Source organism: Parasteatoda tepidariorum, chromosome 2 (assembly GCF_982258835.1).
Source record: "Parasteatoda tepidariorum strain Cologne lab strain chromosome 2, Ptep-v5.0, whole genome shotgun sequence".
Lineage (NCBI taxonomy): Eukaryota > Metazoa > Arthropoda > Arachnida > Araneae > Theridiidae > Parasteatoda > Parasteatoda tepidariorum.
This window is the reverse complement of record NC_141756.1, coordinates 13308648-13326399: the sequence shown is the minus strand read 5'-3', so window position 1 is coordinate 13326399 and position 17752 is coordinate 13308648. Positions and strand designations below refer to the sequence as shown.

General features: G+C 27.4%; 2 protein-coding genes across 3 annotated transcripts in view; both read left to right on the top strand.

Annotated features, from left to right (window-relative positions):
* Positions 1 to 17752, top strand: part of LOC107445627 (uncharacterized) — a 626385-nt gene that overhangs the window by 364938 nt on the left and 243695 nt on the right. The gene's annotated exons all lie outside the window — the stretch shown is intronic.
* LOC147814538 (uncharacterized) lies at positions 5549 to 8482 on the top strand. The gene has a single exon (XM_087156881.1). It carries the CDS (start codon positions 6070 to 6072, stop codon positions 7915 to 7917), a length of 1848 nt encoding a protein of 615 aa, XP_087013007.1. The 5' UTR covers positions 5549 to 6069; the 3' UTR covers positions 7918 to 8482.

Genomic DNA, 17752 nt, shown 5'->3' with positions numbered 1-17752 from the left:
TTAACAAAAGGATTCAGTTTTTGATTAATATTCATCATTCAATGCATAATTATATTAATTAATTATACTTGTTTTAATTAACTGTTAGAGCAGTGGCTACCAAAGGGCGGCCGCCAACTAGTTAAAACACCCTAAATTTTAGAATTATTTCAGAATTATTTATGTTGTTTTTTTTTCTTATCAAAAATGTTATTACTAAACAGTCTGGTAATTTTACCAGAAATTTTTTCTCCGTGTATGTACAGTCCACAAAAAAAAAATGATATCACCCTGAATAACTTTCGTTCCAATGATCGGATTTTCACGAACTAAAAGACAATCTTAATGGTTCCTGGGGGTGACCTCAAATATGCTAATTAATTAGTGCTAACTATTTATTAAGTTACGAAATCAGACGCAAAAACGTACTTTCTCTGAATAAACATACATTTTTTTTACATGTTTGGAATTTTCATCTTCAAAATATAGGGGGTAGCCGCAATCTGGGAAATGTGGTCCCCATAGTTTGGTCAGGAGAGCGATTCTAAGTTCGGGCCCTTAATGTTAATTTCGATTTTTGCGTTTTCAGTCATATTTTAAAAACTAATGAAGCAATTACAAAAAAAAATTCACCCACTCATAAAACTCATTTTCCCAAAGATAATTTCCTGAAAAAAATAATTTTTAATAATTATTTATTATTTTTTATTATTTAATTAAAGTGAGGATGAAAAAAAGTTGAAATATAAGGTATGAATTTTTTTATACCATATTAATCAACATATTTTTCAATTGAAAAATCTGAAGTTTCAACTGTTTTTATTTATTAGAAGATGAGAAAAATTAAAATTAATTATTTAAAAAAAAATAATTTGGCGACAATGAAGAAATGATTAAGTGGGGCGATAAATATTAAAATGTGATAAACTTACGAGGAACTTAACTTAGCGCGCGTAGCGAAAATTTCATTCATATTTTTTTCGCTAATAATCGTTTGCAAATATTTTTATTTTTATTTTCTCAAAACTATAAAATACGATGTTTCTTTTTTAATAGTCTAAAATTCTATTTGCAGTTTAGTAAAGAAATTTGAATAAAACATCTTATTGAATAAAAAACATTTTATTCAACGAATGTCGAGTTTTATAAAAGCATGCTTCTGATAGAATATGATTATACACCAGATTGTGCTTATTTAATGTGATTATTTTTTAGTTTTTAGTTTTTTCTTCTCAATAACTGATACAATTTCAATAGTATACGTATGACTAGATCTGGAAAAAAATATTTATCAATTTCTTGAATACATTTTTTATAAATATTGGTAAAAATACATAGTAAACATATTTAAGCATACCTCACATCATCGCAAATTTCTCAACATCTTTTATATCGTCTTAATGTTGGAAGTAATTTTTTAATCACCTGTCCGGAAGTGTTTCGCAGAACTATTTTACCAACTATTTAATTAAATTTTAACATTTTTAAAAATCTTATTCTTTTCCCTACTACGTTTATTATTTCTTCATTAATATACTAATCAATTTTTTAGTACTTTAATTTAGGTTTTCTTTAAAGTGAAGTTCCTTTTTAAATTATAGTCAAGTTCTTTTTAAAAGAATTATTGTCTGTTAGCTAAGAATAAAACCTTGTTAAGAAATTAAAAACATTCCACTGTTTACAATTATTTAATGCAAAGCAGCTGATTATTTACTAAGCATACTATTTTTTTTGAAAAAGGAATATAAATCATTGATAGTCTTTTTTTGTTTTGTTTCTTGTGACTTCATAGATTATCTAAAATAGTGTTGATGCTTTAGAAGTCACTACCAAGAGTCTAAAGATACCGAACATAAAAAGCTGTCGAATACGTAGCCAAAATTTTTAAGCGTCTTAAAATATCTCAGTATCTTAAATGTCGTCCTAACATTTTAGTTGTGAAATTAAATTTTTAATTATCTGACCACGCGTGATTCAATAATTATTTCATTATATCTTTTACTCTTTCTTTATGATTACATGTAGATTTTTTTCCGGATAATATGTTAAACTATTTTGTTTAATTTTTTTCTTTAGCACGATTCCCAAGATATTATTGTAGTATAATTTGTTATCAGGAGAAATGCCTTATTTTGTTAAGCAGGAAATAATAAAAATTGAAATTCGTAAGAAGATTCCGAAGCCGTGCCAATTTTGGAACCATCTGATTTTTTTAAAAAAAGGCAATAAAAAATACGCAATTTCCGATCTTATTTTGATTAAAAATTAAAATTAAAATTAAAATAAAAAAAAAGTGGCAAGAAGGCTAACATACTTTTTTCAGAAATTGTGAAAACCAATTTTTTCTATATTTCATCAAAAGAGGATAAGAATGATATTGCTCCAAGGGACCTACTCAATAATTTAGCTATTTCCAGAATGAAACCTGTTTGATCGAAAAATATTTCCTTGAAAATTAAAAGGAGAAAACAATTAATTTCATTATTTATCTAAGCTTATTCCATTTATTTAATGATAGCGGTATCAAGGTTAAGGATATGCGATGGAAGCCCCGTTTACTGTTATACTATAAATGCATTAAATCAGGTAGCTTGAATATTTTATTTTAAGCAAATTATTTAATAATTTTAAGCAAATAAAGGTGTAAAAATAAACTCGATCAAAATACTCCGAAAGTATACCCTAAAATATATGTAGAATAAACTTTGGAATCGATATATAAAAAATACCTTTCCAAACAACTTCGAGTAGGACGGAAACGCAAACTTTTTTGAAATAGTTGTCGTTGAAACTATTTAATTTTGATTCCTGGTGCTAGGGGACATTCCATTTTCACATTCGACTTTTGAAATTTAAGGCATGCAGCAAAAAAAAAAAAAAATGCATTGATTTTTTTAGAAAGTAGTGAATTATTATTTTTTTCAATCAAAGAACCTGTGCCTATAGCTTATGTAAAACGTATTTTAATATCGAGTGAAATAATTTAATATGTTGTGTAACTAAATAGATAATCCTAAGAAACTGAATCGAAAATATAAAAACTTCATTAATTTAAAAAATAATAGATGATAATAAAAATAGACATGTTTTGAGTGTCCAATAATAAAAGTCACAAGTTGTTCAAGCTTGACAAGTTTTGAGAATGGGCGATTATATTTGAACTCTCAAAACATGTCGACTTTTACTTCCCTTTTCATATTTTTTGAGGCCAGGTGAGTTTTTATCATCAATTATACCGTTTTACATTTGAGTCTTGATCATTATTTGGATAAGGATTTTACACTCGTTAAAGTAAACATAAGCATTTCTATATTTTAACAGGATTTATGTGGTCTTTAAAAACGTAATAGCATCAATATTGTAAAAGTTATATTTAACTTAAAAATTAAAATTTTGAGACCAGATATTTTGAGTTAATGAAATTAAATATTTTATCTTTTAAGTTTTTGTGCCCCCATTTCAGTATCTTAAGGATCTTACGAGCTCTGCTTAAAAAGAGAGTATCAGATATATAAAAGAAAACAAAAATAATCATAGTAGCAGTATTTGGGGGTAAATGAAGCTTATCGTAATTGAAGAATATGCTGTGCGACATTTTATGGTGAATTTGCGAACGTAAGTTTCAGAATGTATCGAAACATGAGGATGCTATTTGCTAATGATCTTCTTCCAAAGAAAACCATGTAACCTAAATATCTAGCAGAAAGAAGCGATTTTTTAAACAATGAATCATACAATATGCAACATATTATTTCAATATCTTATTCTTAAATATAACAAGTTTCAATGTTTTTAAAATGCCCCTAAACATTCAGAAATTCCTTGAGTTATAGAAAAAAGAAATATCGTAAATTATAGAAAACCTTGTGAATGTGTATTAAAATTACTATACAATCTACATTTTATTTTTCAAGCACTTTTTGTTTCTTCAAACTTTCTTGCCTTGAAGACTCGATTAAATCTGTAAAAATGATTATCCCTAAAATTTTGTATATAGCTATAATAAGTTATGTCAATTTGATTTTAGTAAGAAATCCTCGAATAAATATAGCAGAAACAACATATCTAAATAATATCAGATAAAAAGTTCATGTATTTAAATTCTAAAAACTTAAAAAATCATGAATAATTTATAAATCAATTCAAATTTTCTTTTCAAAGGAGATTTAAAAATTTTATTTTTTTTTTTTGCTTTTTGGACAGAAATCAGCTTAAAAATTGTCTATTGCCTTGAAACTTCGAGATATTTTCTATTAACAATTAATTAAACCTCTCCCAGCAATCACAGAACATTATTTCACTTTTTTTTACATTCAGAGTTCTTTTACTAGGTTGCCAAGCAACCTAGTAAAATTAAGCTTTTGAATTAGTCAATGGGTTATCTTAAAATATTCATTTGCGCTGGCGACTTTTTTTGGCGGTTTTCTGGACTATCACCAAATATATAAACCTTTATTGCTACCCAATTTGCAACCCAATTTTTTCAAAATTTTGTCTTAATTCAAGTGTCTAGATTCCAAATATGTAAAAAAATATTTATGTTTTATCAGAGAAAGTACGTTTTTGTGTCTGATTTTGTGACTTAATTAATAGTTAGCACTAATTAATTAGCATATTTGAGGTCACCTCCGGGTACCATTAAGATTGACTTTTAGTTTGTGAAAATCCGATCATTAGAACGAAAGTTATTCAGGTTGATATCTTTTTTTTTTGCGGACTTTACATATATAACATAATAGCTCTTAGTTACATATGCAGTTTATTATTCTTATAATTTGCTTATAAGGAAAAGACTCAATTTTATACCAAGGATTTGAAAGTCTTATTACCAGAATTTTTTCTGTGTACTTATATAAGTAGTCCAAATATAATTGTTTCGAAACTTTTGCTTATACTTTTTAAACATTTTCATCTGATTTTGTTTTGATCTCATAATCGTAAGTCATGCTTTCCTTTTAACTTTTGTATTTGACAAAAAATATTTTATACTTAAAATTAATTCAATCTGTGCAATTTAACAATGTTTTCAAAAGAGTTCTTCATTACATTTTAAAAAATATATATAATAATAGTTTAGAATTTTCAACTAAAGAACAATATTAAATATTGCTTTGATCAATAACAAATATTACCTTTACTCAGAATGCTTAAAACGAGTTCAAATGCATGTTAGATTTTTCATAAACATTTAAATGAATTTTTACCAAAACTAAATTTAAAAAAAAAAAAACGCAAAGAGCATGAATAGAAACATTTGAGGACAGGCAGTTGCTTTAGTACAATAAAAAAATAACTGTAATTAGTGCAGTTACGCGTAAAAAGAAAATAATAACAGTACTTATGAAATTTCTTTAATTTTTAATAGCCAGCTCCGACAACCAGCAAACCCACGTTTTTAAATAGCTAGAATTTCAAACATTTTTAGATTTAAAACTGTACAATCAAAAATCAAAACATTATTAAGTTAGGAGAAACCAAGATAATAAGAACGAAAATCAAGACAGTATGTAAGTTAGGAGAAACCAAGATAATAAGAACAAAAATCAAGACAGTATGTAAGTTAAGGTGACACAGGGCTTTCAAAATCGAAGATTTTGCACAAAATATCGATTTTTTGATTTTTGCATATTTAAATAGTAAAAGTTAGCCTGATTATATTGCAAAAAAAATTTTTTGAATCGGTTAAAAATTTATGAAGTTATGATGATTTTTGTTAAGCCACGCCCCTTTTTTCGTCTACCAAAATAACTGTCAAATTTAGTTTCGTTTTCAGTTAGCTTTAGTTTTTGATTGTTATACCAATTGTTTCAGCTTTTTTTTTTTTTTTCTATTTCGAAAATTATCAAACTTTATTTCTATTTGAATTTGTTGGCAACGTTAATAGATACTGTAACTGTGATTGTCTCAAATGTTTTGTTTGTTTACGAACTATCATAGCGAATGTTTATGCATCGATTTCTTTCATAGTTATTTTAATTTCCATCGCCGTTTGTTATTTTATTTTTTGTTTTGTTACGTTATTAAATTGCCCTCTTGTTTTACTCTATTACGTTTTATTGTTTTTTAAATTTGTTACATAGTTTCTTAGCCATGAACAGCACATGTTCTCGATGGCATAAGCTGAAAGGTCGTTCTTCTAAACGGAAGAAAACTCTAGCTAACAATTTCAAAAAGGGTTGTAATGCTGAAGTAATTACTTCTCCTGATTTAGATATTGATAATGTGGTTCTCTCGCAACCAGATGAGACTGCTTCGACCAATACACAGTATAAACTGATTGATTTGGGATCACTGAACAACCTTCTCAAAACTGTTGCGTGCTCTGAATGCAAATCCCAAACATTGGAAATAAATTCAGGATCTGCTTTTGGATATTCTTCAAAACTCCAACTGTTGTGTGCATCTTGTGGAAATATTGCAGGTTCTTCCTTTACCAGTCAGCGTTCTCATAATAGCCGTCGCTTTGACATAAACAGCAAAATTGTTTCAGCTTTCATTGAAATGGGCAAAGGACACGCAGCCTTAGAAACTTTTTCAATGGTGTTGGGAATGCCAACAATGGACTGCAAAACATATCGACAGTGTTTGAACACATTGGTTAGTTTTAAATCCCAATTCAAACTTGACATTCTGAAAACGTCACGTGAAGCTGTGAGGGATGCATACATTGAAGCTAACTCAATGCTAAACAGTGAGAGTGTTATAGACATTTGCATCTCCTATGATGGGACGTGGCAAAAACGCGGCCACACATCATTATATGGCATAGGAATCGTAATTGAAGTTGTGACAGGTTTGGTAGTAGATTTTGAAATATTATCCAAATACTGTCACGAATGTACCACAACAGCAATTGACCTTGGGAAAGATACCGCAGACTTTCAAATTTGGTATGATTCGCACAAATCTGATTGTGAAAAAAATTTCAATGGCACTTCAAACAGTATGGAAATGCACGCTGCTTTATTGTTATGGAAGCGCTCAATAACCTCAGGTAAATTTAGATATGCAAGTGTTCTATCTGATGGGGACACTAAAACTTTTGAAGCGGTGAATGCTGCATGTGTTTATGGTAAGGATTTTAAAATAGAGAAGGAAGAATGCCTGAATCATGTAGCGAAAAGAGTTGGCACTGGACTTCGAAACAAAGTGAAGGAGTGGCGGACAAAGGGACTAACTCTTGGTGGTAGAAAGGCGGGTAGCCTAAAGGAAGAAACAATTTCTAAGCTTCAAGGCTTTTATCGTAAAGCTATCCAAGTCAATGCTCCCGATGTCGACAAAATGAAAACAGCAATATATGCAACAATTTTTCATTGCATGTCAACTGACGACAAACCACGTCACAATAAATGTCCTCCTGGTGCAGAGTCCTGGTGCTTCTTTCAAAGAGCCTTAGCTACAGGCAGCACTCCAAAGAAGCATTCTTTGATGAAAACAAAATTATCCGAAGAAGTTGTCGAAAAAATATTGCCCATTTATCAACGTTTGGCTTCAACGGAACTTCTTCAGCGTTGCACCAAGGGAAAGACTCAAAATGCAAATGAATGTTTGCATAGCTGCATATGGTCAAAATGCCCTAAGGAAATATTTATTTCTAAAAAACGATTAGATATCGCAGTCACTTCTGCTATAAGTGAATTTAATCTTGGATATGCTAAATCACTCGAGTTCGTTTCTTGTGATTCACTAATGAATGATTGCTCATTGACAATTGCACAGAAAAAAGACATCAGGCGAGCTTCTCAAAAGAGAGTGCGGCAGTCAGAGGAATTTGTCCAAAAACGAATTCGTAAAAAATATAAAAAGTCTTTTGAAGAAAAAAAAAACAGAAAAAGGAAGGTGTTACTTACCATGCTGGAGGGTTTTGAAGAATTATATATTTCCTTTATTTGTTCTTGCAATTGTTATAAAAAGTACATTTTATTTTTTGTTCCATAGCAGCAAACATTCTCTTTATAATACTTTTATTTGAAATTGGTGCTATTATTATTCTCTCTCTATTTGGTCGAACTGATCAGGTTTATAAAAATTTACTGAAATTTTTCTTGATAATATTTTTACTGTAATTTTGTATTTCTCTTATTTACAATATATTTTTTAAATAAATTTTTCACATTTTTAAGTACAAATATTGATTAGTAAATAGATTGATATAAATGACAAAATGGAAAATTTGAAAGTTTTGAAAAGAACTCTAACTTCGATATTATTGTGTTCGTTTTATTTAATTAAAATATAAAACTAATGAATAAATATCTCGTTCAATTGTCAAAGAAGTATATTTTTTTTAGTATATTTAAAAGTTTGGGTTAAAAATATTGGTAATAAATTATTTCAGTTGCAAAAAAAAATTGAAATTTTGATAAAATCCCGATCTTGAAATTTAATATTTTTCTGTTAAAATTGTGTCTATTTTCCAACAATTGAACATTTTTATGTAGTAAATGTACTTAAAATGTATTATATTGTCATATTTTATAAATATTAATAAAATTTAATGCCATTATACTGATTTACTATTAGTAAGTTAAAAATTGTCTTTTTCTCAGAACATCATTTTTAAGCACGATCATACTTTTCAATTTGTTCCACGCGTAAAATTTTTAATCGGATTTTTCTGAAATTTGCTCAATATCTTTGCATGGATATATAAAGAATTTTGTTGGGAGCAGTTTTTTTAATTATTTAAATTGTTATTGTTCATTTGTGATTTTTGTGTTGCGAAATATGACATTTTTTGCCAAAAACAGATATATTATAGATTTTTTTTAATTTTTAAAAATTTTAATGCAAAATTCAAATAATTATTCCCAACAATTTTCTGAAAATGGTCTAGAGAGTAAATTAAAACTATAGTTTAGTTAATTATTTCAAATTTGAGGCGCGTGGAATAGTTTAAAAAGTTAAAATTTTTAATAATTTAAAATTTTATAACTTTTTAAATTTTAACAGTATATGAAATTTAATATATGATTTTTGCATTAAAAAACAGAACATCTCTGAAAAATTCAACACTTTTGGACAAAAAATAAAAAAGTTGAAAATAATAGCCCTGTGTCACCTTAAGAGAAACCAAGATAATAAAAACAAAAATCAAGACAGTATGTAAGTTAGGAGAAACCAAGATAATAAGAACAAAAATCAAGACAGTGTGTAAGTTAGGAGAAACCATGATAATAAGAACAAAAATCAAGACAGTATGTAAGTTAGGAGAAATTAAGATAATAAGAACAAAAATCAAGACAATAATAAACTAATAAAAATCAAGACAATAAATAATATAAAACTATTGCTCAAATGAACTTAGATTTAATTTTTGTCTTTTATATGTTCGCATGGTAACTCTCAGTACAACTGAGTCGAACTAATGAGTACGAATTTTAATATCGCAGTGCTGTATCAAATATATATCTCAATATTTTACCAATTGATCCACTTTCTACATTGGTGTCAATATTTTTGTTACCCAAATAAAATTAACAAAATTTAGCAACATGCACAATAATAGAGTTTTGTTAAGAATAATTAAATATAATCAGATATATATATATATATATATATATATATATATATATATATATATATATATATATATATATATATATGTATATGATTGTTTATTAAGTATAGTACTATGATAAGGCTATCATCGAAAAGAAAGCCTTATTCAAAAATTTTCTTTGTCAACTAAGATCATAAATAAAGATAATTAGAAGAACTATTTTAGCTCTAAAAACAAGTGCCACAATTGTGCCAAAGAGGCAGAATTACGAAGAAAAAAGTTCATTCAAGAATTTGCTGTATTTATTAAGGGTTCAAATAAAAAATTCAATTAGATTCAAGGACAAAAATTTAAAAAAAAATCTTTATTCGTAATTTTTTTCAGTTTACTAAGAGTAGTAATAAAAACAATTAAATATAAATTGCTGTTTCAAAAAGATGAGTAGCATTATCAGAGTCATGACACGGGTTAAAGATACTTTTGATATAGAATCTTGGTACACTGATGTTGGTTCCTGTTTACATTACTCAAAAAGCTGTATGCCTTGAATTATACTTATTTGGACTTTTTATATTTTGCCCAAAGCAAAAAGAAACGTGAATAAAGTACAAATCAAAATACATAAATTATGTATTATATTTTATGAATTTTCCTTTCTGCTTTCTTCACGTTGAGTTTTGCTTTAGTCTACAAAGCACAAAGTATTACCCTTTCCTCTTTTTTTATATTGCGTTTTGTGTTGCAGTGAAATATACTAAAAATAAGCAGAAGTAAACATAAACACGTATTTTCCTAAAAAAAACATATAAAGTGAATGAAAATCAATTCCTGTTATAGTTTTTTTTTTATTTATTTTTGTTACATATTTGAAACTATTTTAATAAGATTTGAATTCAAAATATTGTGAGCTTGTTCGTGTTGTTATAAAATGCTTCTTTTTTTTTTTTTTTTATACAAAACTGAAGTAAAACTTAACTGAACTCAAAATTAGTTGATTACGTTTTTTTAAAACTTTTAACGATAAATATTATAAAGCAACAACAGTTGATGAAATTTTTATCTTATAAATCTTTAGGAATTTTTTTTTCTCTAGTTTTCGCTTAGTTACTGTAATACTTAAATCGTCTTTTTTTTAATCTCTTGTTTTTCATGAATAGAGTAACTATGCACACTTTCAAATGAACAAGCAAATTAAATTACCTGAAATATACATCTTGTAATAAATAATATACATATGAAATAGCAATATTAAGGAAGAAGATATTTACCTATATAATTTTGCAAACATGAAAGTAACTGTAAAATATCTATACCGCCATTAGGAAGATACCGCTAAAATACCTATGATAACAATGAGATACCTATTGTACTAAGGTATTGTGCACGTACCGTATTATCAACCGTAAAGCTAGAAGAAGACTATAAAAAATAAACATGCCTTGCATATATCAGATAACATTTCATTGGTTGAAAGAACTCACACAATCCCTCTGGTATAATATTGTTTCTATTAAAATGCTAAGAATTCGTACAAATAGTTCTTGAGTATTTTTTATAACATGTTACTTTTAAAAGCAACTGAAAAGAAAACGTTCAAAACATTTCATTAAACCAAATTCATAAGCATTAAGATCAAAAACAAGCAATGATACAATAGCATATTTTAATAATTATATTTACAAAGCAAATATCTTTTTTATTTGCTAATTACCATAATTATTACTTAGGCTGCGTCTTGAAGTATTATGTTTTAACAAAATGATAGCTCTTTCGCCTAAGCAGAAAATCAATTAAATTACTTCCGGAATCTGGAAAGGTAATGTTTAATAAACAATCAAGCGTAAGAGCATTGTTGCCAACGACGCTAAAACCTTAACTTAATAATGTTTACTTATTCTAATTGATGCAATTATCGGTATCGTTTGCAATCTCAGTGTGTTTTCTCTATCACCTATCTGCACCTTTCATCGCCAATTAACCAGCACAGTGCTGGAGAATCGATTACGATTCAAATAAGCAAAGGCATCGATGACAGACGATAGGGGAGAAAACTTCCATCGGAAAACAAAAAGAACGGGAATGAGTGCTGTTACGGTTACAACGGAAAACTGTAGAAAAAGAGAGTAAAAACAAGATTAGCTAGACGACGAGGAAGAGTGACTGATGCGACTAATTAATTACGCCTAATTACATTTTAATTAGCCGCCAGCGCCTCTTTTGCGATGAATGCTAATTGAATCGGAACGACATTTTCGCTTCGGTTTTATTAGCAATGCCAACCGAAATGTTTCTTCCTTTGAAAGGCGCCAATTACCAATTCTCTTTCCCCCTCTTATAAATATCCGGATAAAATAAAACTGGCGCCCTTTCGAGCGGAATGTTTTCGGTTTTTCGCCAAACAAAAGAGTTGAACACGTAATTTAATGCTAGCGGGGAAAAAGGAGAAGAAGTTTTGGAATAAAAAGAATAAAAGAAAGAAACAACCCCTCAAAAAATAAACAATAAAAAAAAGGAAGTACTCCAAAAGAAGAGAATAAATTGTATTAAGTGTGGCTGTTTTACGCAGCTTTAATTCTCGAACTCTGTTTGAGTAGGCTGTGGAAGTGTTTACACTTTTTTTTTTCCACCTTTGGTTCTTTTCGCCATTTCTTTTCTCCTTTTCGAAGCTTTAGTTTTATTTCTTTTCTTGAACTTAATTCATTTTAATTCCTTCTCTTTTTACAAGGGTGTCGTTCTGTAACATTTTGTTTTATAACTACGTAAATTCTCGCTTAAGAACAGCTTTTTTTAAATTATTTATTTTTATTTCATGCTGCTTTTTTTTTTCCCTCTTGGTGTGTGAGAATGGAGTTAATTATTCTTGTCCACAAGTTGCTCTACTGTAATTGGATATTTAACATTTTTTTTAATTATTTATTTTAGTTCTTCAATTTACTTACGAGTTTTCAAGAATCATTTTTTCGAAAAGATTTATTTTTCTTTTTCTTATCTTTTTTTTTCATTTTTCAAATCCTTGCGAAAATGATTAATAATCTTTTCAAAGAGCATTTATTTCATTTGCCTCATTATTAGAAGTATTAAGGGGGAAAATAAGCACTTTCAGTTTACGATTTAATGATAATTTAATAAAACATTTTTTTACGAATGCATTACTGATATTGAAACATTTCTAATAAAGTGGATTTTTTTTAAAATTTTTTTACATTTTTGAAGAGTTATTTTAAGTAGAAATGAATTAAGTACATTTAAAAGGTAAGATGTTTTTAAAGGAAAAGACAACCTATATTTATAATTTTTTTTTCACAAATCTTTTTTTTATTTATCACTATCAAATTCATTTTCTCCTTCTTTTTCTAATAATTTTTAAAGTAGAATTTAAAAAACTTTCTTTTATTCATTTATTTGTCTAAAATATGTAAAACAAAATTATAGTTTTCAGAAATGAATCCTATTTCAAAAGTAATTCATTGAGGGTATGTAAATAATATAAGAATGTTTAAAAGTAAACATAAAAACAGATTGTTTAAATGTATACATTTTTAAAACCAAATTGGAAAATATTTCAATGTTTCGAAAACCTTATTTTCTTTTTTAAATCACACTTCATTTTTTGGATTTTATATTTAAGGACAAATATAATTATGAGAATTAAACAGGTACTTTTACTAATTTTAAGACTGTTTTTTATAATTAAAAATTCAAAAATATATATTTACTTGTAATTAAAGCTTCAGAAAGTATATATGCATAAAAATAACACCCGTGCTCCATCTGAGCAAAAAGGTTAAACTGTTAAAAATAATCACACCGATAAAGATATTGTGAAATAATAATGTTAGTTCATTTGAATCGAATCAATACAAAATAATTTAAATAATAAATCAATTACAAGCGAAGCATTGATAAATTGAGGAAATAAAGCTGCAAAATTTTGTACTGCAAAACTGATCAGCCAAGATGCAATAAAATATTGATAGTTAGTAATATTATAATTAGTATATTATAATATAAATATTTCCTAATTAAAATATCATTATTATAATTAGGAAATATTTAAATTGTTTGGCCTGGACAATAATACCAAATGAATGTAATAAAATAAACTGTTAGAATTTCATTCTAAAGTTGTAATAAAATAACCAAAAGTTTACAGTAAAGAACAGTTTTAACCGATTACAATACCATTTAAAACAAGTATGGCTAAGAAACCATTAATAAAAAAATATACGTTTTTTTTTAACAATTTACAACTAGCATGATTTCAAAACCGTAAAAAAGAGTAACTTTATGGTGCTGCCATCTATGCGTGAGTGAGAGTATAGTATTACAATAGTCCAAGGTCACAAATTGAGGAGTGCAGGACACTGGAAATGGAGGAAATACTGTTGCGTCATCGTTGGAACTCGAACCCTAGTTTTGTCGTTCATGAGACAGACAAATTAGCCCGCTTGGTTATAAGATGTACCCTGTAGCAAGGAACTAATGGGCTTATTCAGTAGTCTTAGTTGGTGCGATAAAATTTTTGTTCTTTAGCCATATCAGGAAAATTAGCGGTTTTTCTCACAGTTTACAGTTTGTATACCATTTTATTTATGGTTATTAGTCTCTTTTGTTTGAAAATGATAAAATAACAATTAAATAGATTGTTATTTAACCATTTTTCTGAGGAATTTCTAACAGTGCATAAGTAAGTAAGATATTTTAAATTGGTACATTTTGATTATATTTCACAAAAGAAAGTTCATTTTCTTTAAAATTAACTTTATAGCCTTTCTTGAATAACCTTTTTATTCAGAATCAATAGCTCAAGTTTCAATTGTAGAATTTGAAAATATTTTTTAGAAAAACACTGTTAAAGTTAGGCCTAAAATATAATAGATAGAATACTTCTGTGCAGATGTCTTTTTTTATATAAAGATCCGAAAAAACGTTACTTTCAAAGAAACCACAGGCAAGAGAAAAAATGAAAACTTTAACGTAAGAAAAAATAAACAAATAAATAAAATTCAGAAACACTCTCTGAAAAAAGTATAGAAAAAAATAATGCCATTGAGAAGTAAAAAAGTATAGTTCACTTTATAGTAAGAAAAAAAGAGCTCTTAAAACATAAATAATGAGCAAAACTACGGAAGTAAAAAAAAAAACACAAAACAAAATAATCGTGTGAGTATATGATACTTACGAATGAAAAAAAACTTGAAAAAAAATCGACAGTTGAGAAGAAAAAGTTTAAAAAACTAACTCCACGGTACATACACACATTATATTTCATACACAAGAGAGCTAAAAAAACGAAATTCTTCAAGTAAGAGAACTATAAAAACAAACTTTGAAGAAAAAAATTTTTTCTTAAGAAACAGCTTTCAAATTTATATCTAACAATCCTTTTTTACCTGTATTGATTATTTTTCTACCATTGAAAAAGAAAAAAAAACATCCAATAATACATATATGCCTTTATATCTACTTCTTTTATTTATATATATATATATATATATCTATATAAAAATAGATTTACTGAAAAGAAAGATATAAAGCTACTTAATAACGGGAACTCCAAGTCGAGCTGTTATTACGTCAAGAAAAAAGGGGGATAGAAAATTGTTTGCAAAGGGGGTTTGGAAATTTTGAACTAGAAGCGAAAAATGTTTTATGGGCGCTTCACGGCAAACATATAAAATAAAAAATAAAAAAAATGGGGGTAAATAAATATGTTTTCGCTGCGGGAACGGTTTGTCTTTTTCTTCCAATTCATTTTTTTTTTCTTCTTTTCTACATGAATTCAACCTTGCAAAAAGGTGTAAAAAATGTTACAGAGGGCTGGTAGCAATGTTACATTATTTTTGCTGTAATATTTCTACTGAATGTTGCAGAGAAGCCATCTGTAACGGGCGAATTTCAGATTGAAAGCATAGAAGCAGGAAGTATTGATATGTGTTTGTATGTATGTGGTTGATGTTTATTGGTGTTCCCTGTGAAGCCACGAATAAATCTCAGATAAATTTTCTTCTTTCAGCATTTTCTTTCATTGAAAAGGGAATTTACTTTTATATCATAAACAGATTGAATAGATGTTTCAAAGGTTTCAATTTTATCTCAATATAACGAAACAGGTTTAAGGTTGGTGTTGTAAATATGCCTTGATCGAACTATGGACAGTATATATATATATATATATATATATATATATATATATATATATATATATATATATATATATATATATATATATATATATATAAAAGTTCAAAATGAAGATAAAACAAAGGAAAATTACAGACATATGAAAAAAGGGGGGGAAAGAAAAATGATAATAATAAAAAAAAACAAGGAACTGGGGGAAAAAAGAAGAAAAAAAAGGATTAATTTTTTTTAAAAAATCCGGAAAATAAAAGATATAATCTTTTCATCACCCCACGCGATTATATCCACAAAAAGAGTGCTTTCTGATATTGTATCTTAATTTTCTTCGTGTTTTTCTGTATTTATTTCTCTCTCTCTCTCTCTCTCTCTCTCTGTATATATATATATATATATATATATATATATATATATATATAAACTAAACTCAGTGGCGCGACAGCCCATAGAGGGCCAAGGCCTACTGTGCCCATCTCAGTTTTCTTGACCTTGGGCTCTGGGGTGCAGGAGCAGATGTTCCGGTCAGGTGGTCAGCCGAACGCGGAACCCCCAATGTTTAGTTCCCAAGCATGCTTGGTACTCATTTATCGACCCACTGAAGGGATGAAAGGCTGAGTCAACCTTGCCCGGCCCGAGGATCGAACCAGGGACCTGTGACACGACAGTGCGAAGCGCTACCGCTCAGCCACCGGGCCTCATATATATATATATATATATATATATATATATATATATATATATATATATATATATATATATATATATATATATATATATATATATATATATATATATATATATATATATATATATATATATATATATATATATATATATACATATATATACATACATATATATACATATATGTATGTATATATATATATATATATATATATATATGTATGTATATATATATATATATATATATATATATATATATATATATATATATATATATATATATATATAGGTAGAGAGATAGATATGTATAATTTATTTATACATACAAACTTGGATATAATTTCTTAAAAATTTTCCTTGCTAAATCAGGCATTTTGTTACTGAATGAAATGTATGATTAAAGAATTTATAATGTAAATTAAAAGTTCTGAAGATATGTATGTAAGAAAAAACAGCCCTTCATCAGGGGACATATTGTCTGCTAACACACTGGAACCTTTCTGTAGTCAGTGGTTAAACCAAAAACTGTCATTTTTTTCTGCTATTTAAATTGTTTACATAAGACAAATTTGGTTTCAGCTTCTTTTAGTGCTTTTCCATTTTGACTTATTACCTTAAAGTTTTTTTTTTCTTAAGTTTTTTTTCTTAAAATTTCAATTTCATACTTTGATTAGATTAAGAATTTATAAATAATGTATAATGATAAATGATTTATCATCATATTTGGCATGATTGTCAAAGGTGGACCGAGACCTTTTGTTGAAGTTTCCTCAAGGATAGATTAGTTTTTGACCTGGATGGCCAGGTCTTCATCCTAATCAATCCAAAGTCTGATCTAATAGAATTGTTTTGTCTTCTTCTTTTTCGAGCTAGCTTTGAAATAATAAAAATAAAAATATTCTTACAACAATTTTTTTTAAATCTATTATAGCAATATAAGTAGTGCAGTTTATTCTCTTAATTTTAATAGGATGATATCAGAATCTTTAAAATTCTGTGAATTTCTTATTTTTTTAAAAGCAATTATAACTTTTTTTTATTTAGTATTAACAATTCTACAATAATCGAATCACCTTAATATTCTGGGTGATCTATAATGACTATATTTAGTGTATAGTTTTAGATGCTTTGTCAAAACTAAAATGGTATGCACATTGGGGATTGCAAGTTAAAATTTTAACTTGAGAATTAAGACGTTATAGAAGTCAACCGAATCTACTGACGAAGGTAGGACTAAAAACATCAATATCTTTTGAAACGCTGGAGGAAGTAAAGTAGATTTGAAAGACAATTATCGAAACATTTACATACTTTTACATGCAATCGAGTTTATTTTCGGTATTTTTTGTATAATCTCAATAATTATTAATAATCTAACAACAATGTTTTGTTTTAATTTTAATTTTACATTTTAATTTTACATGGAATCTAAAATAAATATTAAGG